The 21,618-nt window shown below is 44.9% G+C and overlaps 1 protein-coding gene and 1 long non-coding RNA gene across 7 annotated transcripts in view; one reads left to right on the top strand and one right to left on the bottom strand.

The window, feature by feature from the left end:
* Nucleotides 1-272: 272 nt before the first annotated feature.
* The window catches only part of BCAR3 (BCAR3 adaptor protein, NSP family member), a 130,893-nt gene continuing 109,547 nt past the window's right edge, over nucleotides 273-21,618 (bottom strand). For 5 of the 6 annotated variants that reach the window (XM_045801757.2, XM_045801756.2, XM_045801755.2 and 2 more), the window contains 5 exons: nucleotides 17,943-18,058; nucleotides 14,178-14,349; nucleotides 11,367-11,478; nucleotides 4,003-4,215; nucleotides 273-902 (listed from right to left, as the gene is read on the bottom strand). In XM_045801757.2, the coding sequence (XP_045657713.2) occupies nucleotides 724-902; nucleotides 4,003-4,215; nucleotides 11,367-11,478; nucleotides 14,178-14,349; nucleotides 17,943-18,058 (792 nt within the window). In that variant the 3' untranslated portion in view covers nucleotides 273-723. Of the gene's footprint in view, nucleotides 903-4,002; nucleotides 4,216-11,366; nucleotides 11,479-14,177; nucleotides 14,350-17,938; nucleotides 18,059-21,618 lie in introns of those variants that run through there. The other variant, XM_087866109.1, reaches the window with a different exon arrangement.
* LOC148109184 (uncharacterized) lies at nucleotides 4,211-8,683 on the top strand. Its single transcript, XR_015726316.1, has 2 exons — nucleotides 4,211-4,392; nucleotides 5,466-8,683. It is a non-coding gene; the product is annotated as an uncharacterized LOC148109184 (long non-coding RNA).

The raw sequence follows: 21,618 nt of genomic DNA on the forward strand, positions 1-21,618 counted from the left end.
TAGCATCTGGGTACTCACTTTATATCAGGTGCTGTGCTGCGCACAATATGGGGTTAATTTGACCAAAGTCCAACTGCTAGCAAGCACCACAGCTTCACTATGAACCTAGGTCTTCTGGAGCCAGGGCTACCTTGTCTCACTATTCACTCTGTCTCCCATATCACTCTTTAATTTTGGTTTATTATTAGGATATAGTATCTAGGGAAGAGGATACCCCAGGAAGGTAGGTATAATTACTGTACTATGACAAGTTATTAAAGAGACCAGATACAATCATTTCACAAAAAGATATATTTTCATATGACTATTTACATTTCTCATATTTAAAGAATATCATACAACTGATACCTTCCATAATGTTTCATGCTTTTAAAGTCTTTTCTATTTACACTTATCTGACAAGGAATATAGACTAAAATGGTCAAATACCTCAGAAAAAAGAAAGCAACCGGCCAACATAGCTAGGTCTTCTCTTAAATTTGCTGATCAACATTAGCAATAGTTACCTTCATAATAAATTATCTTCATTTTAAAATCAGTAGTAATTTTAAACAATTCATAAATAAGTGTGCTCTGTGCAATTTACATGTTTAATATCCTGTGGATACTAAAAGCTTGTACACAGTCAGATTTGCACATTACTTTATCAACTGATAAGCCTTCCCAAAGAAGAAACTGGAGAAGCTTCAAATAATATCCTAAGTTTCTCTGGAGAGTTAGTTATCAAAGCTCTGCCTGCTTTACAGGGGGAGGTTCCAATTTACGTGACAGGGCAGTTAAAATCTGGTTGAATTTCTCATATCTCTCTGTCTGATTCACTTGTGCCCCTTTGCTGCCCCATAGCAATCGCATTTGAAATTCAGTCTTGAAGATTTCACTCATTTCTTCATCTGGTTGAAAACCTAATAAAAATAGAACAGTTACTTCAGTTTTCAAAGGTAATGTCGACAATAGACTGAAAACCTACTTGCCTAAAGTCAGATCAAAATGAACCTCATCTTACATCAGAACTTTAAAAATGCCCTCAAAGAAAAATATAGGCCCTGCTTTATATAAGGAAAGGGCAGAGCCCCGTCCTCAAGGACCTGAACACCTTCAGAGAAGGAATACCAAGTAAACTCACTGAAACATGATAGGATAAAATTCGTGTGCACAAGCCACTGTGGGAAGGAGTGTTCAAAGTACCTTTTGTTTTTACAGATTTATTGATGTATAATTTGTGTCATGACTCACCTATTTTAGCTGCAGTTTGATCTATAATAGTAAGCCTATACAAGTTAAACCTCCATCACCACCAGTTTTAGAACATTTCCATCACCCTAGAAAGTTACCTAGTACCTCTTTGCTCTATGTTGCTATTGTTTTGCCTTTTCTAGAAACTTGATATAAATGGAATCATACAATGCGGACTTTATGTCTGGTTTCTTTTATTTAGCACCATGTTTTTGAAACTATTCCATATTGTTACAGGTTAGCAATTCATTCCTTATTGCTGAGTGCACTCAGTTATACGGACATTCCACATTTTGTTTATCCATTCACAGATGGACATTAGGATTGTTTCTGGCTGTTACGAATAATGTTGTAAACATCTGTATGTAAGTCTGTGTGTGGACATGTGTTTTCATTTCTCTAGGAATTACTGGGTCATATGGTAAATACGTTTATTTCAAAGAAACTGTCAAACTCTTCCAAAATGGTTGAACCATTTTATATTGTCACCAGCTCCAGTTTCTCCATAAGCTGCCAAATCTTAGTATTTTTTTTTTAAGTAGGCTCCGTGTCCAGTGTGGAGCCCAACATGGGGCCTGAATTCATGACCCTGAGATCAAGACCTGAGCTGAAATGAAAAGTAAGACGCTTAACCAACTGAGCCCCCAGGTGCCTCAGTATTACCATTCTTTTTAAATTGTAACCATTCTAGACAGTATGTGGTATTGTCTCATTGTGGTTTAAATTTACATTTCCCTAATGACTAATGCTTTAAACATCTTTCCATGTAGTTATTTGTCATTTGCAGATCTTCTCTGGTGTATTGTCTATTCAAATATAGTTTGTCTTCTCATTGAGTTGTAAGAATTCTTTATCAGGTAAATGTTTAGCAGATATTTTCTTCTAGTCTGTGGTTTGCCTTTTCACTTTCTTAATGCTGTCTTTTGAAGAGCAAAATTTAATCAAAATTTTTTCTTATGGTTCATGCTTTTTGTGTCCTAAAACAGCTTTCCTAATCCAAGGGCACAATGAATTTCCCCTATGTTATCTTATAGGAGCTTTACACTTAAGCTCTTACATTTGGACCTATGATCCATTTCGTATTGATTAGTGTGTATAGTATGAGGTAAGGATCAGGATTCATTTTTTCTTTTGCATAGCATATTCAGTAGTTCCAGCACCATTTGTTGAAAGACTGTATCCAATGAATTACATTGGCACCTTTCTCAAAAATATATGGACAGCCATATGTGTGATCTGTTTCGTGACTCTCTTCTGTTACATAAGAGAAGATGTGCCTGTCTACTTAAAGCCAAGGATACTCAACTCTTTATTTGAGAGGTAGAAACTTCTAGCCAAAGTGTCATATAGGCACGTGGTTCTCATCCTTGGTTCCTGCTGGATTAATCTGCTCTGTCTTTAAATCTATTTCTACCATCTAGATTTATAGGATCTTTGTGAAGAAAATAATAGAAGCCTTCTAGTCCATCCTTCCCTGTGATGCCAGAATATCTCTGACAGATAACATACCAGAGGCCAGACAATGACTTCCAATCATTCAGTTAATATGCTTTGAGTCCCTGCCTTGGGCTGGGTGTATGTTGGTGAGCAAATCTCTGCCATTACTGGTTCATAGTTACTTGCAGCAATGGAAACTTGCTACATAAACCTGTAGCAGGATTAACTGAGAAATGCCATTAGATACCTTTAAAGGGATTTGCTGTAGAGCAGCTTAAAGCCCTTTTCTCAAAACCCCTCCTAATATATTGGCTTAGGCAACATCCAACGTAATATAGTTATTAGCTTTGTATAAGCAGGCACTCTAATATCTGGTGAATTGAATTAGGTGCTTTTCTTTTCTGAATCCTAAGCTGCCAACCCTAGGGAACTTTCTGAGGAAAAAACTGAAAGAGGTATGTAGTTCTTAACCCTACAGCAGATAAGAGTGTAAACTGCCAAATTCTGGTTCTGGAGCAATAACTTTTGTTTTAGGATGAAATAAATAGGCCCCTCCTGCCCTATGTAGTTCTTTCTTGACCTTATGGTTGAAACTTGCGGCCCGTGAAGAGAACATAATCATTCCTGATAACCACCTTGGGGTAAAGCCCTCCTTCTTATTGTGCTTCCTAAATGATCTTTTTGCCTGCAAGCCTTCAGCTCTCCCACAAGCAGACGCCAAATTTAAAACACAAATCTGACCATCTCATGACACTATCCCATGTTTAAAACCCTACACAGGCTCTTCCTCAGCCAGAGTCCTACATAGAAGGCCTTCCCACCTATATCCACCTCCTTCAGCCTAGTTGGTCATTCCTTAAGACACACTTTACACTAATCCAAACCTAAATACTCATGGTTTATAGTTTTCTCCAAGCTCTCTCCATAATGCCTGTGTTGGACCCTCTGATGCTAAAAACCGGGACGCTCACCTCCCGATGTAGGAAGAAATAGGAATGCAGATAAGTGAAGTCACCTAGAACTCTAACCCCTCCTGTTGGCCCACCGTCACATAGCTCCAATCAGAAGTACTAATGGTAGGCAAGCCGACCAATTCCTTATTGACCCTCTCAGTTTATTCTATGTCACTGACACAACAGCACACACTGAAAAGGAGAAACAGGATTCTTAAGTCGCTTAGGGACTAAGAGGAAGTAATGATCAATCATAAGAAAGGGAATTCCATGCCTTAATCTTTCCTACTTTGTCTTTTCCTGAGAGCATTCATGCCCTTTTGTTCCTTCATTCTAATTATTATGCAGAGTAGAGTGGCTTACAGAAAACTACTCTTACCTTCCAGGATCCTCTCAGCATTCATCCGGTAGCTGTCTGCAGTTTCTGCCATGAGCCGGGCTGTGGCCAAGTGGTTCAGCATAATCTCACAGCTTTCATCATTTTTTTCCCACATGTCAGTTCCTTCAAAAGTGACAGCCTGGCGCTCCATCAGGGTCACAAGAGGCATCAGTAGTGGGACTGATATTTTGTTGGGGGGAACACACGTAGACTCTGAAAAACGGGGTAAAGTTTTCCATGTTGTATTTTTTTTTTCAAAGTTAAGCAAGAGAGTTCCAATTCAAGATGGTGACGTAGGAAGAGACTCCTCCGGTGGACACACTGAATCTGCAGCTAAATATGGAACTTCCTCTGAAAAAAACCTAAAAACTGAGCAACTCCTAGTATCAGGTAAACAAGGTCCACACCAAAGCAGGTAGGAGAGGCCAGGACCCAATCTCTCCATAAACCTCAATCTTGGCACAACTGGGAGAGAACTCAAAACCTGGAGCTTTCTCCCTGAGGAACAAAGGGTTTGAACCCCACATTTGGCCACCCCAACTTTTAAGACCTGCACCTAAGAGCTGAGCCCCTAAAACATCTAGCTTTGAAAATGAACCCTGCTCAGGTCCACTAGACCCACAGGCTGTAACAAAGTGAGAAAGAGCTCTTCAAGGGCTTGTGTGCTCAGACTCACCTGCACCAGGCAGAGCACGGAGGCAGCGGATTGAAGGTGCTCATTTGCTAATCTTGAAGTGTTGGTCTGAGGGGCAGGCTAACTTAGCACACATCTAGGGGCCTGATGGCTGGAAGGTACCATCTTCATGCTCGTTGCCTTATTCTAGCCAGCAGGTGCCATCATTTTTTTTCTTTCTTCCTGCAGGCACCATCTATATGCTCCCTCTGCCAAATTCCATAGTGCCAGTGTCCAGAGGGGAGCTTTTATACACATTTGGTGCCTCAGTTTTTGCAGGTGCTCCCCATGATACACCCCTGATAACCTGGCTGTGAAGGCTAGAGGAACTGCAAATCCTGTGTAACAATTGGAAACACAACTCTAGGCAGGCACCCTTAGGGCACGGCACAGACAGCAGACTGAAATACACCCCCAGTCTTTCTATAAAAGAGGCCTATTTGCTTGAGCCTGAGAGGCAGGCTTCACATTTGGCACACAACTAGAGGCCTATAGAGATGCTCTTAGGTAATGTAGGCTGGTGAACACCATCCTTGCACTCTCCCTCTGCCTTGCTACAGCTTCCTGATACTAGCTGATACACTTGAATTTTTTTTTTTTTTTTTTTTGGTGCCACTGCCACCCGTGGGACACCTCCACATCACCCAGCTGTGGTGGCCAATGGGGCTTATGCTTGCATTCCCACAAGACTATATATATTTGCATAATTTAAAAAACTGATCCTTGAGGGTCTGGTTTCCAACTGGCCTGAATCTAGATGCTAAGACCCTCCCCTTTGGAACATTGACAGGTCTTGGCATATCCTCAACTCCTGGGAGCCATTAAAAATAAAAGACTGCTTAGAGAGAGACAACCAAGAACTAGACCAGCGTTGAATGACAATGTTCATCTCCTACATGAGGCCACTTCTTCAAGCCTGGGAGAGGTGGCTGTTTTAGCTAATGCACAGAAACCAACACAAAGAGTCAAGCAAAATGAAGAAAAAGAATAAGAGAAAACCTCAGAAAAATCTTTAATGAAATGGCAACAGGTAACTTACCTGATAAAGAGTTCAAAATAATGGTCATAAAGATGATCACTGAATTTGGGAAAGGATAAACGCAGCAAGAACTTTAAGAGATAGAAGTCACAGAGCTAAAGAAAACAACTGAAAATTAGAGTAGAGGGGTTCAACACACTATATGAAGCAGAAGAAAGGATTGGTGAACTCAAAGACAAGATAATGGAACTCATATAATCAAAGAAAGAATGAAAAAAGTGAAGATAATCTGCTTGATGATGTTCCATAAATCCCTTAAACTAACATTTGCATTATAAGGGTCCTAGAAGAAAAGAGAAAGGAGCAGAAAACTTATAATGGCTAAAATCCTCCAGATCCAGGAAAGCCCAGAGAGTTACAAATAAGATCCACTCCAAGACATATTATAAAGATTTTTTTCTTTTCTTTAACTTTTAACATTTTAAGAGTAAAACAACTTGTAATGTACAAGGGAACCCCCATAAGACTCTATCAGCAGATTTTTCAGCAGAAACTCTAGAGCCCAGAAGAAAGTGGCACAATGTATTCAAAGTGCTAAAAGAAAAAAAAAACTTTCAACCAAGAATACTCTATCTGGCAAAGCTATCATTCAGAATTGGAGGAGAAATAGAGTTTTTGAAACAAATAAAAGATAAAGGGGTTCATTACTACTAAACCAGCTATATAAGAAATGTTAATGGGACTTCTGTAAGCTGAAAAGAAAGGGCATTAATTAGTAACAAAACATGTAAAAATACAAATCTCAATGGTAAAAGTAAATAGACAGTAAAAGTAGATTAATCACTTATAAAGTTAGTATGAAGGTTAAAAGACAAAAGTGGTAAACCTAACTACAATTAGGGAACACAGATAAAAAGATGTAAAATGTGACATCAGAAACAAAACGTGGGGAAGGAGTAAAATTGTGCAGATTTAGAATGCATTCAAACTTAGGTTGGTATCAACTTCAATAACAGACTGGTAGAAGTTGTTATATGTAAGCCTTGGGGTAACCACAAAGCAAAAACCTCCAGAAGATACACAAAAGATAAAGAGAAAGGAATCCATGCATAGCACTAAGGAAAACCATCAAGCCACAAAGAGAACAAGAGAAGAAGAAATGAGCAGAGAGGAAGGATAAAATAGTCAGCAAAAATACATACCTATCAACAATTAAATGTAAATGGACTAAATTTTCCAATCAAGACATACAGTAACTGAATGGATAAAAAAAGACCCATCTTTATGCTTCCTACAAGAGATTCACTTCAGATATAAGTGTACACACAGACTGAAAGTGAAGAGATGGAAAAGATAATCATGCAAGTGGAAACCAAAAGAAAGTTTGAGTAGCTATACTTACATCAGACAAACAAGACTTTAAAACAAAGACTGCAGTAAGAAACAAAAAAAGGAGCAATATAAGAGAATATAACATTTGTAATTATTTATGTATCTAACATAGGAGCACCTAAATATATAAAGCAAATATTAACAGACCTAAAGGAAGAAACAGACAATACAATAATAATTGGAGACTTTAATACACTACTTACTGGATAGGATATCCAGACAGAAAATCAGTAAGGAAATATTGGCCTTAACAACACGTTAGACCAGATGGGCTTCACAAATATATACAGAGTATTCCATCCAAGAGCAACAGAATACATATTCTTAAGTGCATGTGGAACATTCTCCAAGGTAGATCATGTGGTATGTCACAAAACAACTCTTAAGAAGACTGAAATCCTATCAAGCATTTTTTCTGACCACAGTGATATGAAACTGGAAATTAATTACATGAAGAGAACTGTAAAATTTACAAATATGTGGAGATTAAACAACATCCAGTGGGTCAAAGGAGAAATAAAACAAAAATACCTTCAGAGTAATGAAAATGGAGAAACATACCAAAATTTATCTGGGGTGCAGCAAAAGCAGTTCTAAGACTAGAATTCATACTGAGAAATGTCTACCTCAAGAAAGAAGGAAAAGCTCAAAAAATGCTATTTTACACCTCAAGAAACTAGAGAAAGAACAAAGCCCAAAGTTAGTAGAATGAAGAAAACAAAGATCAGAGCAGAAATAAATGAAAGAGACTAAAAAGACAAAAGAAAATACCAAGGAACCTAATAGCTGATTCTTTGAAAAGATAAACAAAATTGACAAGCCTTTAGCTACAGTCATCAAGAAAGAAAGATACAAAAAAATCAGAAATGAGAAGTTTCCGCTGATACCACAGAGAACAAAGGCTCATAAAAGACTACTATGAACAATTACACACCAACAGATTGGACAATCTAGGAAGAAATGAATACATTCCTAGAAATATGCAACCTACCAAGACTGAATCATGAAGAAATAGGAAATCTGAACAGACCAATTACCAGTGAGGATACTGAATCAGTAATCAAAAACCTCCCAAACAAAAAAGCCCAGGACCAGACGGCTTCATTGGTAAACTGCACCAAACATAAATTAATACCAATCTTTCTCAAACAAATAGAAGAGGAAGGGACACTTCCAAAATCATTTTATGAGGCTACCATTACCTAAACCAGAGGGGGACACCACAAGAAAAGAAAATTACAGGCCAATATCCCTGATGAACATCGATGCAAAAATCCTCAACAAAATACTGGCAAACTGAATTCAATAATACATTAAAAAAGATCATATACTATGATCAAGAAGGATTTATTCCAGGGATGCAGGGATGGGTCAACATCTGCATATCGACCGATATGATATGCCACCTTAACAAAATGAACAATTAAAAAAAAATCATACGATCAGGGTGCCTGGGAGACTCAGTTGGTTAAGCCTTTGTCGTTGGCTCAGGTTATGATCTCCTGGGATGGAGCCCTGCATCGGGCTCCCTGCTCAGTGGGGAGTCTGCCTCTCCCTCTCCCCCTCCCCACTGCTCCTGTGCTCGCTCGCTCTCAAAATCTTTTTTTTTTTAAAAATCATATGATCAACTCAACAGATGCAGAAAAAGGATATGACAAAATTCAACATCCATTCATGATAACTCTCAACAAAGTAGGTATAGAAGGAACATACCTCTACATAATAAAGGTCATATCTGACAAACCCACAGGTAATACTCAAGGTTGAAAAGCTGAAACCTTTTTTTCTAGGATCAGGGTCAAGACAAGGATGCCCACTCTCACCACTTTTATTCAACATAGTATTGGATGTCCTAGACAGAGCAAATGGGCAAGAAAAACATAAAAGACATCCAAATTGGAAAGAAGTAAAGCTGTCACTATTTATAGATGACATTATATACAGAAAACAAAAACTCCATCAAAAACTGTTAGAACTAATAGACGAAGTCAGTCAAGTTGCACAATACAAAATTAATATACAAAAGTCTGCTGAACATCCATACACTAACAATGAGCTACCAGAAGTAGAAATTAAGAAAACAATCCCATTTACAGTTACATGAAAAAGAATAAAATACCTAGAAATAAATTTAACCAAGGAGCTGAAAGACCTATATACTGAAAACTATATGACACTGATGAGAGAAATTGAAGAAGACACAAACAAATGGAAAGATATTCTGTGTTCATGGTTTGGAAGGGTTAATATTGTTTAAATGTCCATACTACCTACAGCAATCTACAGATTCAATGCAATCCTTATAAAATTCCAATGGCATTTTTCACAAAAATAGAACAATCCTAAAATATGGGGGCACCACAGAAGACCCCGAATAGCCAAAGGGGTTTTAAGAAAGAAGAACAAAGCTAGAGGCATCATGCTCCTTGGTTTCAAACTAGATTCCAAAGCTATAGTAATGAAAACAGTATGGTATTAGCATAAAAATAGACACATCAATGAAACAGAATAGAGTCCAGAAATAAACCCATGCACCTACGGCCAATTTATTTATGACAAAGGAGCCAAGAACATACAGTGGGGAAAGGACAGTCTCTCCAATAGATGATGCTGGGAAAACTGGAGAGCCACATGTAAAATAAAGAAAATGGGACACTACCTTCCACCATACACAAATGTCAACTCAGAATGGATTCAACACTTGAATATGAGACCTAAAACCACAGAACTCCTAGAAGAAAACATAGGCAGAAGCTCCATAACATTCGTTTTGGTGATTTTTTTTTCTGACACCAAAAGCAAAGACAGCAAAAGCAAAAATCACTAAGTAGGGCTACATCAAACTAAAAAGCGTCTGTACAGCAAAGAAAACCATCAACAAAATGTAAAGGCAAATTACTGAATGGGAGAAAATATTTGCAAATCATCTGTTTGCAAAATATATAAGGAACTCACACAAGTCAACAGAAGAAAAAAAATCCAATGAAAAAGGCAGAAGATCTGAATAGACTTTTTGCCGGAGGAGATGCAGATAGTCAAGAGGTACATGGAAAGGTGCTCAACATGAGAGAAATGCAAATCAAACCACAATGAGATATCACCTCACACCCATTAGAAAGGCTATAGCAAAAAGACAAGAAGTAGCAAGTGCTGGAAAGGATGTGGAAAAAAAGAGAACACTCGAGTACTGTTGGCAGGCGTTATTAGTACAGCCACTATAGAAAATAGTACGGAGATTCTTCAAAAAATTAAAAATGGAACTACCATATTATCTAGCAGGCCCACTTCTGGCTCTTTATCTGAAGAAAACAAAAATACTAACTCAAAAAAAATATCTGCACCCCATGTTCACTGCATTATTCACAACAGCCAAGAGAGGGAAACAACCAAAGTGTCCACCAATGGAGGAATGGATAATGTGGTATAATAATAAGTATAACTAAATACACACACACACACACACACACACACACACACACACACCAAAGTGTCCACCAATGGAGGAATGGATAATGTGGTATAATTATAAGTATTTATAACTAAATACACACACACACACACACACACACACGCACGCACACAATGGAATATTATTCAGCCATAAAAATAAACGAAATCCTGCTGTTTGACAACATGAATGGACTTGAGGGCATTCTGCTAAGTGAAATATGTCACAGAAAAAGAGCAATACTGTATGATCTCACTTGTATGCAGAATCTAAAAAAATAAAACCCCTCAGCTCACGCATATAGAGAACAGATTGGTGGCGGCCTGAGGCGGGGGTCAGGGGTGGGCAAGATGGGTGGGAGGGTCAAAAGATACACATTTGCAAGTATAAAGTGAGTAAGTCACGGGGAGGTAACGTGCAGCGCAGCGACTACAGTTAATGATACTGCCCTGCACCCCTGAACGTAACCAAGAGAGTGGCTCCTGAGAGCTCATCACAAGAAAGAAAAATTTTATAACCATATATGATGTGGGTGTGAACTGGACTGCGATCACTTTGTAGTACACACACGGACTCGTTACATCGTCCACCGACAACTAACATAATGTTACAGACGTTACGCCTCAAGAAAGGTAAGCATGGAGTGAGGTGACTGGTAGTCCATGTCCTGTTTTAGCAACTGCAGTTCTTCTAGAAAAGACGCTGTCATCTGATAAAAGCCTCGATGATCCATCAACAATCCTACAGATAACTTGGATCTCATGAAATGTCCTGCTCAAGGCTTCGATCAAACCAGAGCAGACAGGACCTAACGGTCTCACAGACACACACGGGGCGGCCACCGCGCGCACTCGCGCTGACCCCGGGCTCACCTCTGCCTTCATGCAGGATCTTGCTGAAAGGCTTCAGCTGTTTCTCATAGAGGATGGCAGTTTGGGTGTACTGGTGCCGCAGGGCAGTCCACGTTTTCTCTAACCTTGTGATCTGGGAGAAAGAAAGGTGTCATCATTTTGGAAGAGGCTCTTTTTATAAAATCAAGTCAAAGCAGTTGAAAACAGCGTATAGAGAAAGGCTAATCCCTGTGCCCGCCCCTCCGCTCTGTACTCTAACGGCCCAGCCCAGGGACAGCTCCTTATCAGGTTCCTGCGTGTGTTCACGTATCTGTGCGTCCACACATACACCCCACTTTAAAATAAAAGGCATATCATACTTTACACATTTTTTGTTTTTTTGCTTGGAAATCATTCAAGTATGTATAAAACAGCATAGAACAGCCTTATTTTGTTAAACTTTTATATGATGTTCCACTTTACAGATAAACTTGTTTACCTAGTTTCCCACAGAGAAGAGTCTTACAAACTTTTTTCTATCAAAAAATTTTCTTGTGAAGATTTTGCATATGTGTATGTGTGTGAAAATATTTGTAGGATAAATTTCCAGAAGGAACTACTGGGTCAAAGAATTACATGTATTTTAAATGTTGATGGGAACTGCCAACTGTCCACAGAGGTTATACTGATGAAAGCATGTAGGAATATAATGTGTAGCATTTTAATTTCCTTGTACGTAATAATGTCTGAGACACACAGATTGCCCAGATCACGTGATGCCACACTACTCATTCCTTTTCATTTCTTTTAGAACAGTTCAGTCAGTGCTGACATACGCCACTGACTCTGTCTGCCCCAAGACAGACAACCCCCCTCATACCATAAAACCAGTAAGCCCAAGTGTCTGAAGTTTGTTGTTTTTTTTTTTTCACATGAAATAAGAAAGAGGAAGGGCCCTAATATTTGGGGAATGAGCGCCAACTTTGTGTCAGGTATTTGAAGAATTTCACTTAACCCTCCAATGCCCTATGAGGCAGTATTTCGGCCTCATTTTACAGATCAGAAACCAAAAGAGAACAGTTAACTCTCCAGGTTTTATAGCTGGTAAGTGACAGAGGAGAGATTCATTCCCTTGGCCTCTAAGAGCTGCGTCTTCCCGGAGGAAGGAGAGAAGCGATCGGCACCAGCAGGTCTGCTGGGACAGAAAGAAGGCCATTTGTCTTCCTCTGGCCACCCGACCCCCCACCCCCTGCACCTCTCTCTTCTCACTGTCCCTTCTTTTTCCCTCCCTGAAGCATCTGCCTTTCCCGAAGCAGCCCTGGTCTCTCATCTGGGCCCATCTGCTGGATGCTCTTTCTTGATATTAGAGGCTGAGAAGAGAAGGCACGTGAGCCTGTAGTACAGGGTCAAGTTTGGATGATGACACACAGGAGTGGCGGGATTCCCCTCTCAGCCTTCCCCGGGTCTGCCACAGCCCTCCCCTGGCAGTGCCCTAGCTCACTGCGGAATCCGCGGGAGGACTGCATGCCCTCACTGCGGAGTGCTCCAGCAGGGAAGAGTCTGAGGCTGCGGGAGGCAAGGGAGCCCCCTGCACAGGCGCATTACGGTGCGTGGGCAGAAGTCCCTAACCGCGGAGTGTGAGGTCGTGGACGGCAAGCACACGCTCCCACAAACCTGCTCTTGACTACTCTCAGAGGAAACTCTGGGCTGGAGGGCTGCACACGGCTTAGCCTGTTGCCTCAGCTTTCCGAAATTATAGGCCGTTTTGGATAAGAAGAAATAAATATGATGCAAATTAAAAACACTTGAATGAAAAATTATAACCCCTGTTATTCTAGGAGTCAGCGTATCATGAAAATACAGCTGTATTTGCTTATTTCGAACATGGATCCTGCAAAATGCCTGTGCGTCTAAGGAGTTTTCAAACTCTCAGGATGTTGTAATTGGAACTGATTCCCCGCAGAATTTCCTGGTGAAGGCCCTAAGTTTTTCAGCTTGTCTTTAAAGTGACCTTGCTTTAATGCCAGGAAATGAGGCTCCTAACATGCTCTGACTGGCAGGTCATGTGACTGTGGCGTCTTCCCTAGCAGCAGTGGCGGATTTTCCGTGAGCGCCCAGCAGGCTTTAAGCGACAGTCTGTAGCTAGGAAACAGCCAAGCTAAATGCCCAGTGGTTTTGGTGTTACTGGTTGCAGACTGGGTTTGTAGGACTGGAGGGCCCTGAGGGCGATATTACAAACATCTCGGGCTTGTGGGGCAGAACAGAAATGGGAAGCTGACTCCGGGCAGTCAAGACGACAGAACGACTTTCCTCTATAAAGTCCATTTGATTTAAATACAGCTTTCAGGTTTGACACTCATCCTAAAAATCCATCCAAGCAGATAAATTCAAAGTGCCCGACTTCAGAAACTCTAATTAGGGGGTGATAATGGTAGATAGGCTAGAAATCTAAATTTTTTAACAGACGTCTTTTTTAGGTGACTCGAGGAACATAATTTTGAAACAAACCACTCTGGGGATTCTCAGAGATAAGCTCCCCAAATGTCTGGTGACACAGATGGAACAGTCTCTCTCTTTTACGACACACGGTAGCCAGATGTATCATCCTAATTGGTTAAGGAATACTAATCGCTCTTGAGGACGGCTCTTGTAACACCAAGGAGAAAGTGCTGTCAAAATGATCCCATTTTTAAAAACAGAGCTGGAACACTTAGGAACTGCTTTAGCTTTGATTTAGTCTACCTTTCGAGACTAAGAGCATGGGTGATTTGCTAAGCCTGAGCTTGCAGATCCACTTTCAGAACCACAAGGCCGCACAGGCGCGCAGGGAGCACTAATCCAGGGGAAATTTACCTGCGGCATTTCCAGGGCTTTCATGATGGCCGAGAAAGAATAGAGGTCCCCCATGGAGTCTTTCAGTTCCACTGCCACCTGGATGATCCTGTTGAGGGTGGCCGCTCGGTCCTCCAGAGTGCCCGTGCAGCCCAGAATGTCCACTGCAATGCCGATGGCCATCGTGTTGTGTCTGGGAGGGAGGAGATCAGTGGTCAGGCCCAGGGCAGACAGGACTAGGGGGAAAGGGATACAAACCAGCCAGGAGAAGGACTAGATTTGTGCCGTTTTGCCCTGTGATGTGCTGGCAGCTCAGACAATCGGCAGCTCAGCCGATTTCAATGGCGAGACACCCCCCCCCCCCCCATGGACTGACAGCAGCAGGGCCCAGGGTAGGCCTCAGAGGGTGCACTAGTTAGAGTCAGAAAGGACAGACACCCCAGGACAGGGCCACGTTCAACCCTGCATCTGGGGGCACGAAGAGGCCCTCCAGGGATGAAGCTGCTCAGAGGTACATGGGGCTCCTTGTACTTTCCACCACGAGAGGCCTGGGGAGACCCCTGGTCCCTGAACACGCTGGGGAATCCCATCCTCAGGGAAGCCCTGGGCCACCTCCGCTGTGCAGCCTGGACTGGGGAATGGAAGGAACAGCAAAATGAGAATATGCTTGACCTCAGACGACGAGACGGGTCTTGGAAAAGAAAAAGGAATAAGGAACTAATAATGGAGAGTCCGTGGCCCTTGGTCAAGAGGCCGGAAGGTGAATGGAGATGTGGACAAAGACCACATGATTGACCGACAGGAGTTTCTCTGTAAAGTCAGACCCTAATAAAAGAGAAATCTTGTATCTGCCAACAATCCTCCCTTTTCTCATCCTGTACTACCTGGGTCAAGCTCACAGACCCACAACAGGAAGCAGAGTGATCTTTTCTCCACATGACAATAGGACTAATATGAACCAGGTCGTAGGGCAGTCTGCTGATGGCAGTCGGCATAGACCGCAATCCTTTCCTTCTCTCCCTCAATCAGGACCAGGGAGTTGACTGCATTGGGCCAGAATGGCGTCCATTAAATTTCCTCCAGGCCGTGGGACCAATGCCGGAGGTGAAGCCCCTGTTCATAGCTATGGTTACCAACATATGACATGTCTTTGACACTCCGGAGCCAACTTGTTCTCCAGGTTCACAGCCAAGGATGTTACTCCACGGCCATTCTCCTTTCTGTGCCCACAGAGGCCCATGGTGTTGAGCTCACTCTCAGTGCCTTGAGCCAACACTGGCATGATTCGTCAGGTGGCTAGCCCTACCCCTTTCTCTAGTCATTATGAAATAAGTGATGAGCTCTGCTGTCTCTGAGTGTGAGTGTGTGTGTGTGTGTGGTGCTTACTCGAGATGTGACCACAGGCTGTTACCTAACTGCTCCACTCCTCCACTTCTTCACTGTAAAACCAGGAGCAACAGTGAGAAGGAGAGAGGGTGTGGGGCTGTCACAATCACTAGAGTGCCCGTTGCCGATAGGCCCCTAGCAAATGGTAGTTGTGACCACAACTGTCTCTGTGCACATCTTTCTCTGCAACCTGGTCCATTTTGTCAGTCTGTCTCTATCTAGCTCTTTTTCCCTCTCTTCTTCCTGATGTCTTCATTAATGGATCCTAACATAAAGTATATTTTTATTGCTTGCTGCATTTACTGAAGAATTTTCTTACTTATATGCAGTGTTAAGATTGAGCTGAGCATTTCAGATGCTTCTTTTAACTAACAGTAAACTGACTTCCCGTGTTGCCTTCAATTGATTCTTCTGTTCACTGTTTCTTCCTATGTTTTAAACGGCCCTTAATAAAAGATAGGTTCTCTACTTCTATCAAGGGTTAGCGGAGTAATTCTATCCATTCATTCAACCGACGTGTACCTAAAACCTCTTACATACAGCACTATAGGAAAATCTACTCGGCGTGGCAGGGCTGCGGCAGACCCTCAGGTGAATGGTAAGAGGAGGCAGCGCTGAATGTTGTACAAAGGACAGCTCCACGTAGGACGGTGTAGAATGGGTGAGGTGTAAGTTAAAAATAAAGGGTGGTCTGTATTTGATTCTCAAACACAAGAAGATGATGTCATCTGACCCTTCGAAATGGCTATCGCCTCGGCCTTTCTTTAGTACACAGTGTAAGGAAGAAACCTGCTCCCAGGCTCTAGGAGGCAGGTCGCCCAGGTCACCCTGGACAGGAAGCACAGCAAGGAGAGGCCCCAGGGAGGTAGTGATGAGGAAAAAGAGGAAACAGATGTAGACAGGCGAGGAAGTCTGAAAACAGCCTGGAGGAGCCCCCAGCCTGCCGACCTCTGCCTGGGCCCGAGCGCATGTCCAACATACCCAACGACACACGGATGAAGTAAAGCCTTGAACCTGGGGGATTTGTGCGACATGCCTCGCATGAGCAATGGGGCCGTGTGGCAGCACGGCTCACCTCTGCTGAAACTGACCACTGGCCCAGCAACAACAGAGGGCAAAACTAGCGGAGTGGAAAAGCAGGCCCTTGGGGTTTGGGGAGAGGGGAAGGCTGCCTGCAGAGAGAGGCTAGAATCTAGGAAAGTCTGTAGGAAAAGGAGGAAAATTCACACAATTCTCCAAAGGCATTAAATAAAAAGGATGCTTGAACAAAACTAAGGACCATGTCCTAACCTCCTGCCTCCCAGGAGCCCTTCATTCGGCATTCTGGGTGTTTTCTCTCCGTGGCTGGGAAGCCAAAGCCACAGGGGCAAGGGGGCCAGCTCATCTGCCTTCTGGCCTGGGAACCTCGAAAACGGCTGTGCGGATGCCCCAGGCTCCCTGGAATGCACCGTTTCCTTCTGAGGGGCTGACATCCTAGAGCTGTGCTGTCCACCAGCCACATATGGCTATTTACACGCAAAACGGTCAACAGTAAAATACAACAGTTGTTCCTCTGTTGCCACATTTCTGGCTCTCGATAGCCCCCTGTGGTTAGTGGCTACCGTCATGAGCTAAAAACATTTCAGCCACCTCAGAAAGATGGACTGGACAGCACTAATGACCTAGAACGTCCGGGTGTCCATTACAACCCATGTGTGTGTCATGACAATTAGGAAATTGGCTGGAAAAAACAGGATACGTAAGGTAACAAGGCAGTCTTGCCCAAATCAACGGTCTTCTCATGTGTGTCAACAAGTCCAGCGTCTGCAGCGACATGGGAATCTAGTGTGGCACTTCTCTTAAAAACCTGCCTCGCTAGTTCTTTTTCATTTCTAAGTCTCCGAGGCTCCGGCATGCGGGTTTCAGCAGGCGGCAGGGGCCCTGGCTCCTCGGGGACTGCAAGAAGGGGGCACTAAGGCATCAGAGGCTGGGAGGCCTGAGTGCCGCCCTCCCCTGCCCGCCTCGCAAAGAAAACACTGTTCAGATTCTGTTCTTCCTGACCTTTCCCACAAACTCTCACTTATTCCTAGTGCGACCTTGAACTCCGAAGAGAAAGAGCAGCCTCCGCTCACTGAGGTGGGGCCGTGGGGGGGGCGAGAGGTTGGGTTCCCCGGGCGGCGGCAGGGGTGACTTCTGCTAGCACGGCCCACGGTCTCTTCTGTCCTCCACTCCCTCCCGGGGCACGGACAGGACCGTGTTCCTTGTCCCCAGACTTGCTCTGTGCTCTCTCTTTGTGCATCTCCGGGAGTTCTGTGGCTGAGGCCCCTGGGAGAAGGGAAGGGCTCCGGGCGGCGCCGGCCCTGGGCCCCCGGCTGCTGTGCAAGTGGCGGCGCTGGAAGCGCGGGGGACGGCACTGCTCACCTTTCAATTATGTCCAGGCGCAGCTGGCGGCCATAAGGCAAGGTAATGAGTTCCAGGCCCGAGCTCACGCCCATGCTCTTCCGCATCTCTTCCGAGACTTCAAGTATCCGAGCGACCTGTCAGGCACACGAGATGAAACACACCGGCTCAGCAAGTGCGCTCGCCGCAAACACCAGTGTAGCTCGCGAAAAGAAACACACCAAACTGGGACGTGTGGAGGCCCTTGCTGCGTCTCGATTTGGGCAGCAGCATCCCCAAGCACAGTTTTTAGATGAGATGTGAGGGTTCTAGGACACCACAGGAATAGAAACCCGGAGAGGAAAGCACCCGCAGACCTGGCATCTCTGGCGCGCGGGGAGCAGCGTCTCTCTGCCGGCTGCTGACCACCGGCTGGTGCCGCTGCCGCCAGCAGGGCTGCAAGCGCTCGTGCGCCCGGGGCGGCGCGTCCCCCCGTGGAACAGCCGAACAGCCAACTGTTGCCAAGCGCTCCACGCCCGCTGCGGCCGGCTCTGCCGTTCCTGTTCTCACTTACCAGCGGGGCTGGCTGCTATTACCCTTAATTACACCTCTCCTGCGCTCACTCAAGGCACCACACATCTGGAAACTATTAGAAACATGTACAGCGATTTGAAATCCGAGGTCTCAAGCACACCCCCTTCTCCCCCTAGGAGGCCTCCTTCAAGAAAATCTTTCTTCGTCCCGGCCGGCTCTCTCAGCCTGGCTCTGGTGTGTAATCATCTATCGTCTATCGGCACCAAGTATTAGCTGGCCATTTGTATTACGTGCGGCCTCGAAATGTTAGAACCGAGTCACTGCATCTCGAACACCAGCCTAGGGACCCTTTGCAGCATGCTGACGCCTAACGATGCAACTAGCAGATGCTGCGTCTAATCGACTCTGGACACGTGGCAGGCACAGAACAATGCCTCTCCTCCATCTGCTGGAGTTGTCCTTGACTATAATGATCCCAGGCATCGAAACAGTCCAGATGCCTTCATAATAGGCCACAAAAAACATCTGAAGTTTGGCTGGTATTATTAACCCTGACCCTTAACTTCTGTGGTTGAGCAAAGGGAACCACTGTCAGCCCTGAAGAAATGGACCTGTGGGAATTAGCTATCCAGGGGCAGACTGGGAAACAGGGTGCAGTGTCCCCTTCTCTAACGCAGCTGCTAAGTTCACCTTTCTCAAGGACTTTGCAAAGGATCAAATAACTTTAATGCTATTTGAAAATCCGAGTTGTCAACCACTGGCACATAGAAGAGAAAAAGAATTGTGACCAGATCTCTAGAAAGGGATTTACACCTTGACCACGGTCAGGCAACCCAGATGTATACCCCAGCCACCTGTGGTCACACACTTTGCTTGCTTGTTTAGACAGCTGCCCCATCAGAGGCTCCAAAGCCCGCCTCCAGGGTGGTGGGCACCCTCCAATTCACAGTCTGTGTCATGAGATTCAGACTCATCACTGATTCAGTTTTGTGCCAGAAGCACTAGTAACCAGAGTGATCCCTGCTCTGGGAGAGAAGCCTCCAAGTCGGTTTTCCTTCAGTGAAAACATGCACCCCACCCCCGTCACTTTCCTGGGGGTTTGCTGGGATATGCCGACACCTGCTTGCCCCAAGGCTGAGCAGGAAAGGGGATCCTGAGCTCACGCTGCAGAACTTGGATTCCAGTCTCTGGGAAAACGCTCAGAGCCATGCAGCTCAGAGATAGAGGAGGGCGGACACTTCTGGAGCATTTACTATGAGACAGACCCGGCCCGCAACATCAGCACTCCCCGATGAGGCAGCCCAGCCCCCCTCTGCTCTTCTGGTCTCAATTATCCTGGCTCTGCAGGATCTCCAAACTGCCTGAGGGAGCTGCTGCAGTGGCCCCCGGGGCTGTTGGCAGGGGCCTGGCTCTCCTCCCAGCTGCTAAGGGATCTTCTGAACTGCAAAGAGACTGCCTGGCTCTGCCCACCATCTCTGCTGCCCTCGGCAGAGGCCTCTGCTCTGCCCGTGCATGTAAGGGCCTGTCCCCCTCACTGAACTGCGAAGTGCTTTGAAGCAACAACCAGCATGAGCCCAGGAGTAGAGACTTAACATCCAGGGAAAGAGCTGCGAGTCCCTCCCCTCCCCCACCCCTACCCCCACCTTCGCTGCGCACGCAGTGAGTCCTCTGTAAACCCAACCCTTGACAGCGGAGTCTCTGCGCATGTCCGCCGCTTGCCACCCAGAAGATGGATTTCCCATTCTTCATCTGGTCAATTCCTAGTCAGCCTTTAAAACTCATCTCAGACATCCCCTCTCTGAACCCCCACCCTTCCCCACATTCAAGACCCCGCCTCCGCGGCCCCACAGCTCCTGTGCCTTCCCCTGCAGAGCATTTCCCACCTCGAGTGTGGTCTAAAGTCCTATATCACTGTCCCCCTCCAGCACATCCCCCACGGTGGCCCCGCCGGGCCCACAGCTGCTGCTCAGGCAAACAAGCAAACACCTAACCTCACTCTGGCCCAGGCATGGTGTGTGGAGGGCTCTACCTAAGTTATTTCATTGAGTCTTAGTCCTCACAACCACCTGGGTAGTTGGTATGGTTCTCCTCCTTTTATAGGTGGGGACAGAAAAAACCGGAAAGTTGAGAGCCTGAATTAGATTCAGGGATTTCATCCCCAGAGGCCAACTTTCACCTACCAGCCCTACTTCTAGATACTGCAACACATGGGTTGGGGACAGGCTGCACTCTGGGTGAGGCGAGGGTGGTGCCCATTTGCAGGGTGAGAGGGGCTCAGTGGATGCCCACCCCAACCCTGCCCCAGGAGGGGCCGGACACTGCAGGACAGGCAGCCTTGAGGCACTCAGGACCACCCATTGTCATGATGGCCTTTCTGGGCATCAGCCCGGGCTCTGCACGGGGTGGGAACCAGCACTTGGCCCTGCCTGGTGGTCACTACATTTGGAGTGGGTAACAACAGCCCATCTATTTCCCTCAGAGACACTGATTGTGCCTGCTTTGTTGGCAAAGCCCTAAAGTCAGTGGTTCCAGGAACAGAATAAGGAAATGGCAGTGGACTCAGGAGGGAGGGAAGGAGGGGGGGAGGGAGGAAGGAAGGAAGACTATAATAATCAGCCCTGCCCTTAGGGACTGAAGGTGAGCAGAGTCAGGCGGACATCTGCTCCAGGTCTCCACCTCACTGCCAGGGGGCTCCATCCAGCCCTTCTTCCAGGGGTGCTTAAAGGCAAACGGGAGAGGGGGCCAACCAGGAGGACAAAATACAACGAAAGAAACCAAACAAGAAAAAGGGCAGGCTTCATGTTCCTTGAGTCAAGAGCAGATTTGAGCTCCAAATTCATGACTGCCAAGGTGGTGGGAACATTCTAGACCCTCCTGCCAAAGGAGAGTCAGGCATTTCACCTCCTCCTAGACCCTCCTAGATCCTCCAAGCACTGAAGTCACAGGGAAGAAGGATTCCTTTCCTCCTGGGAACTAGGCTGTTCTGTCAACCCCGATCCATGTTTCTACAAAGAGCTTCCTGTACGGAGAACTCAGGCAGGTTCACACCAAACTCCTGGCCTGTTGGCGTACCAAGGCCCCGGCCCATAACTAGAACAGGAATCTGAAATCCTCTTCCTGCCTGAACGGGTTTAGCCCGCTTTTAAGTGAGGTAAGCATTTAATATGACCTGGGAGCACTGCCC

This window comes from Ursus americanus, chromosome 12 (assembly GCF_024610735.1).
Source record: "Ursus americanus isolate L20-20 chromosome 12, mUrsAme1.1.p, whole genome shotgun sequence".
Classification (NCBI taxonomy): Eukaryota; Metazoa; Chordata; class Mammalia; order Carnivora; family Ursidae; genus Ursus; species Ursus americanus.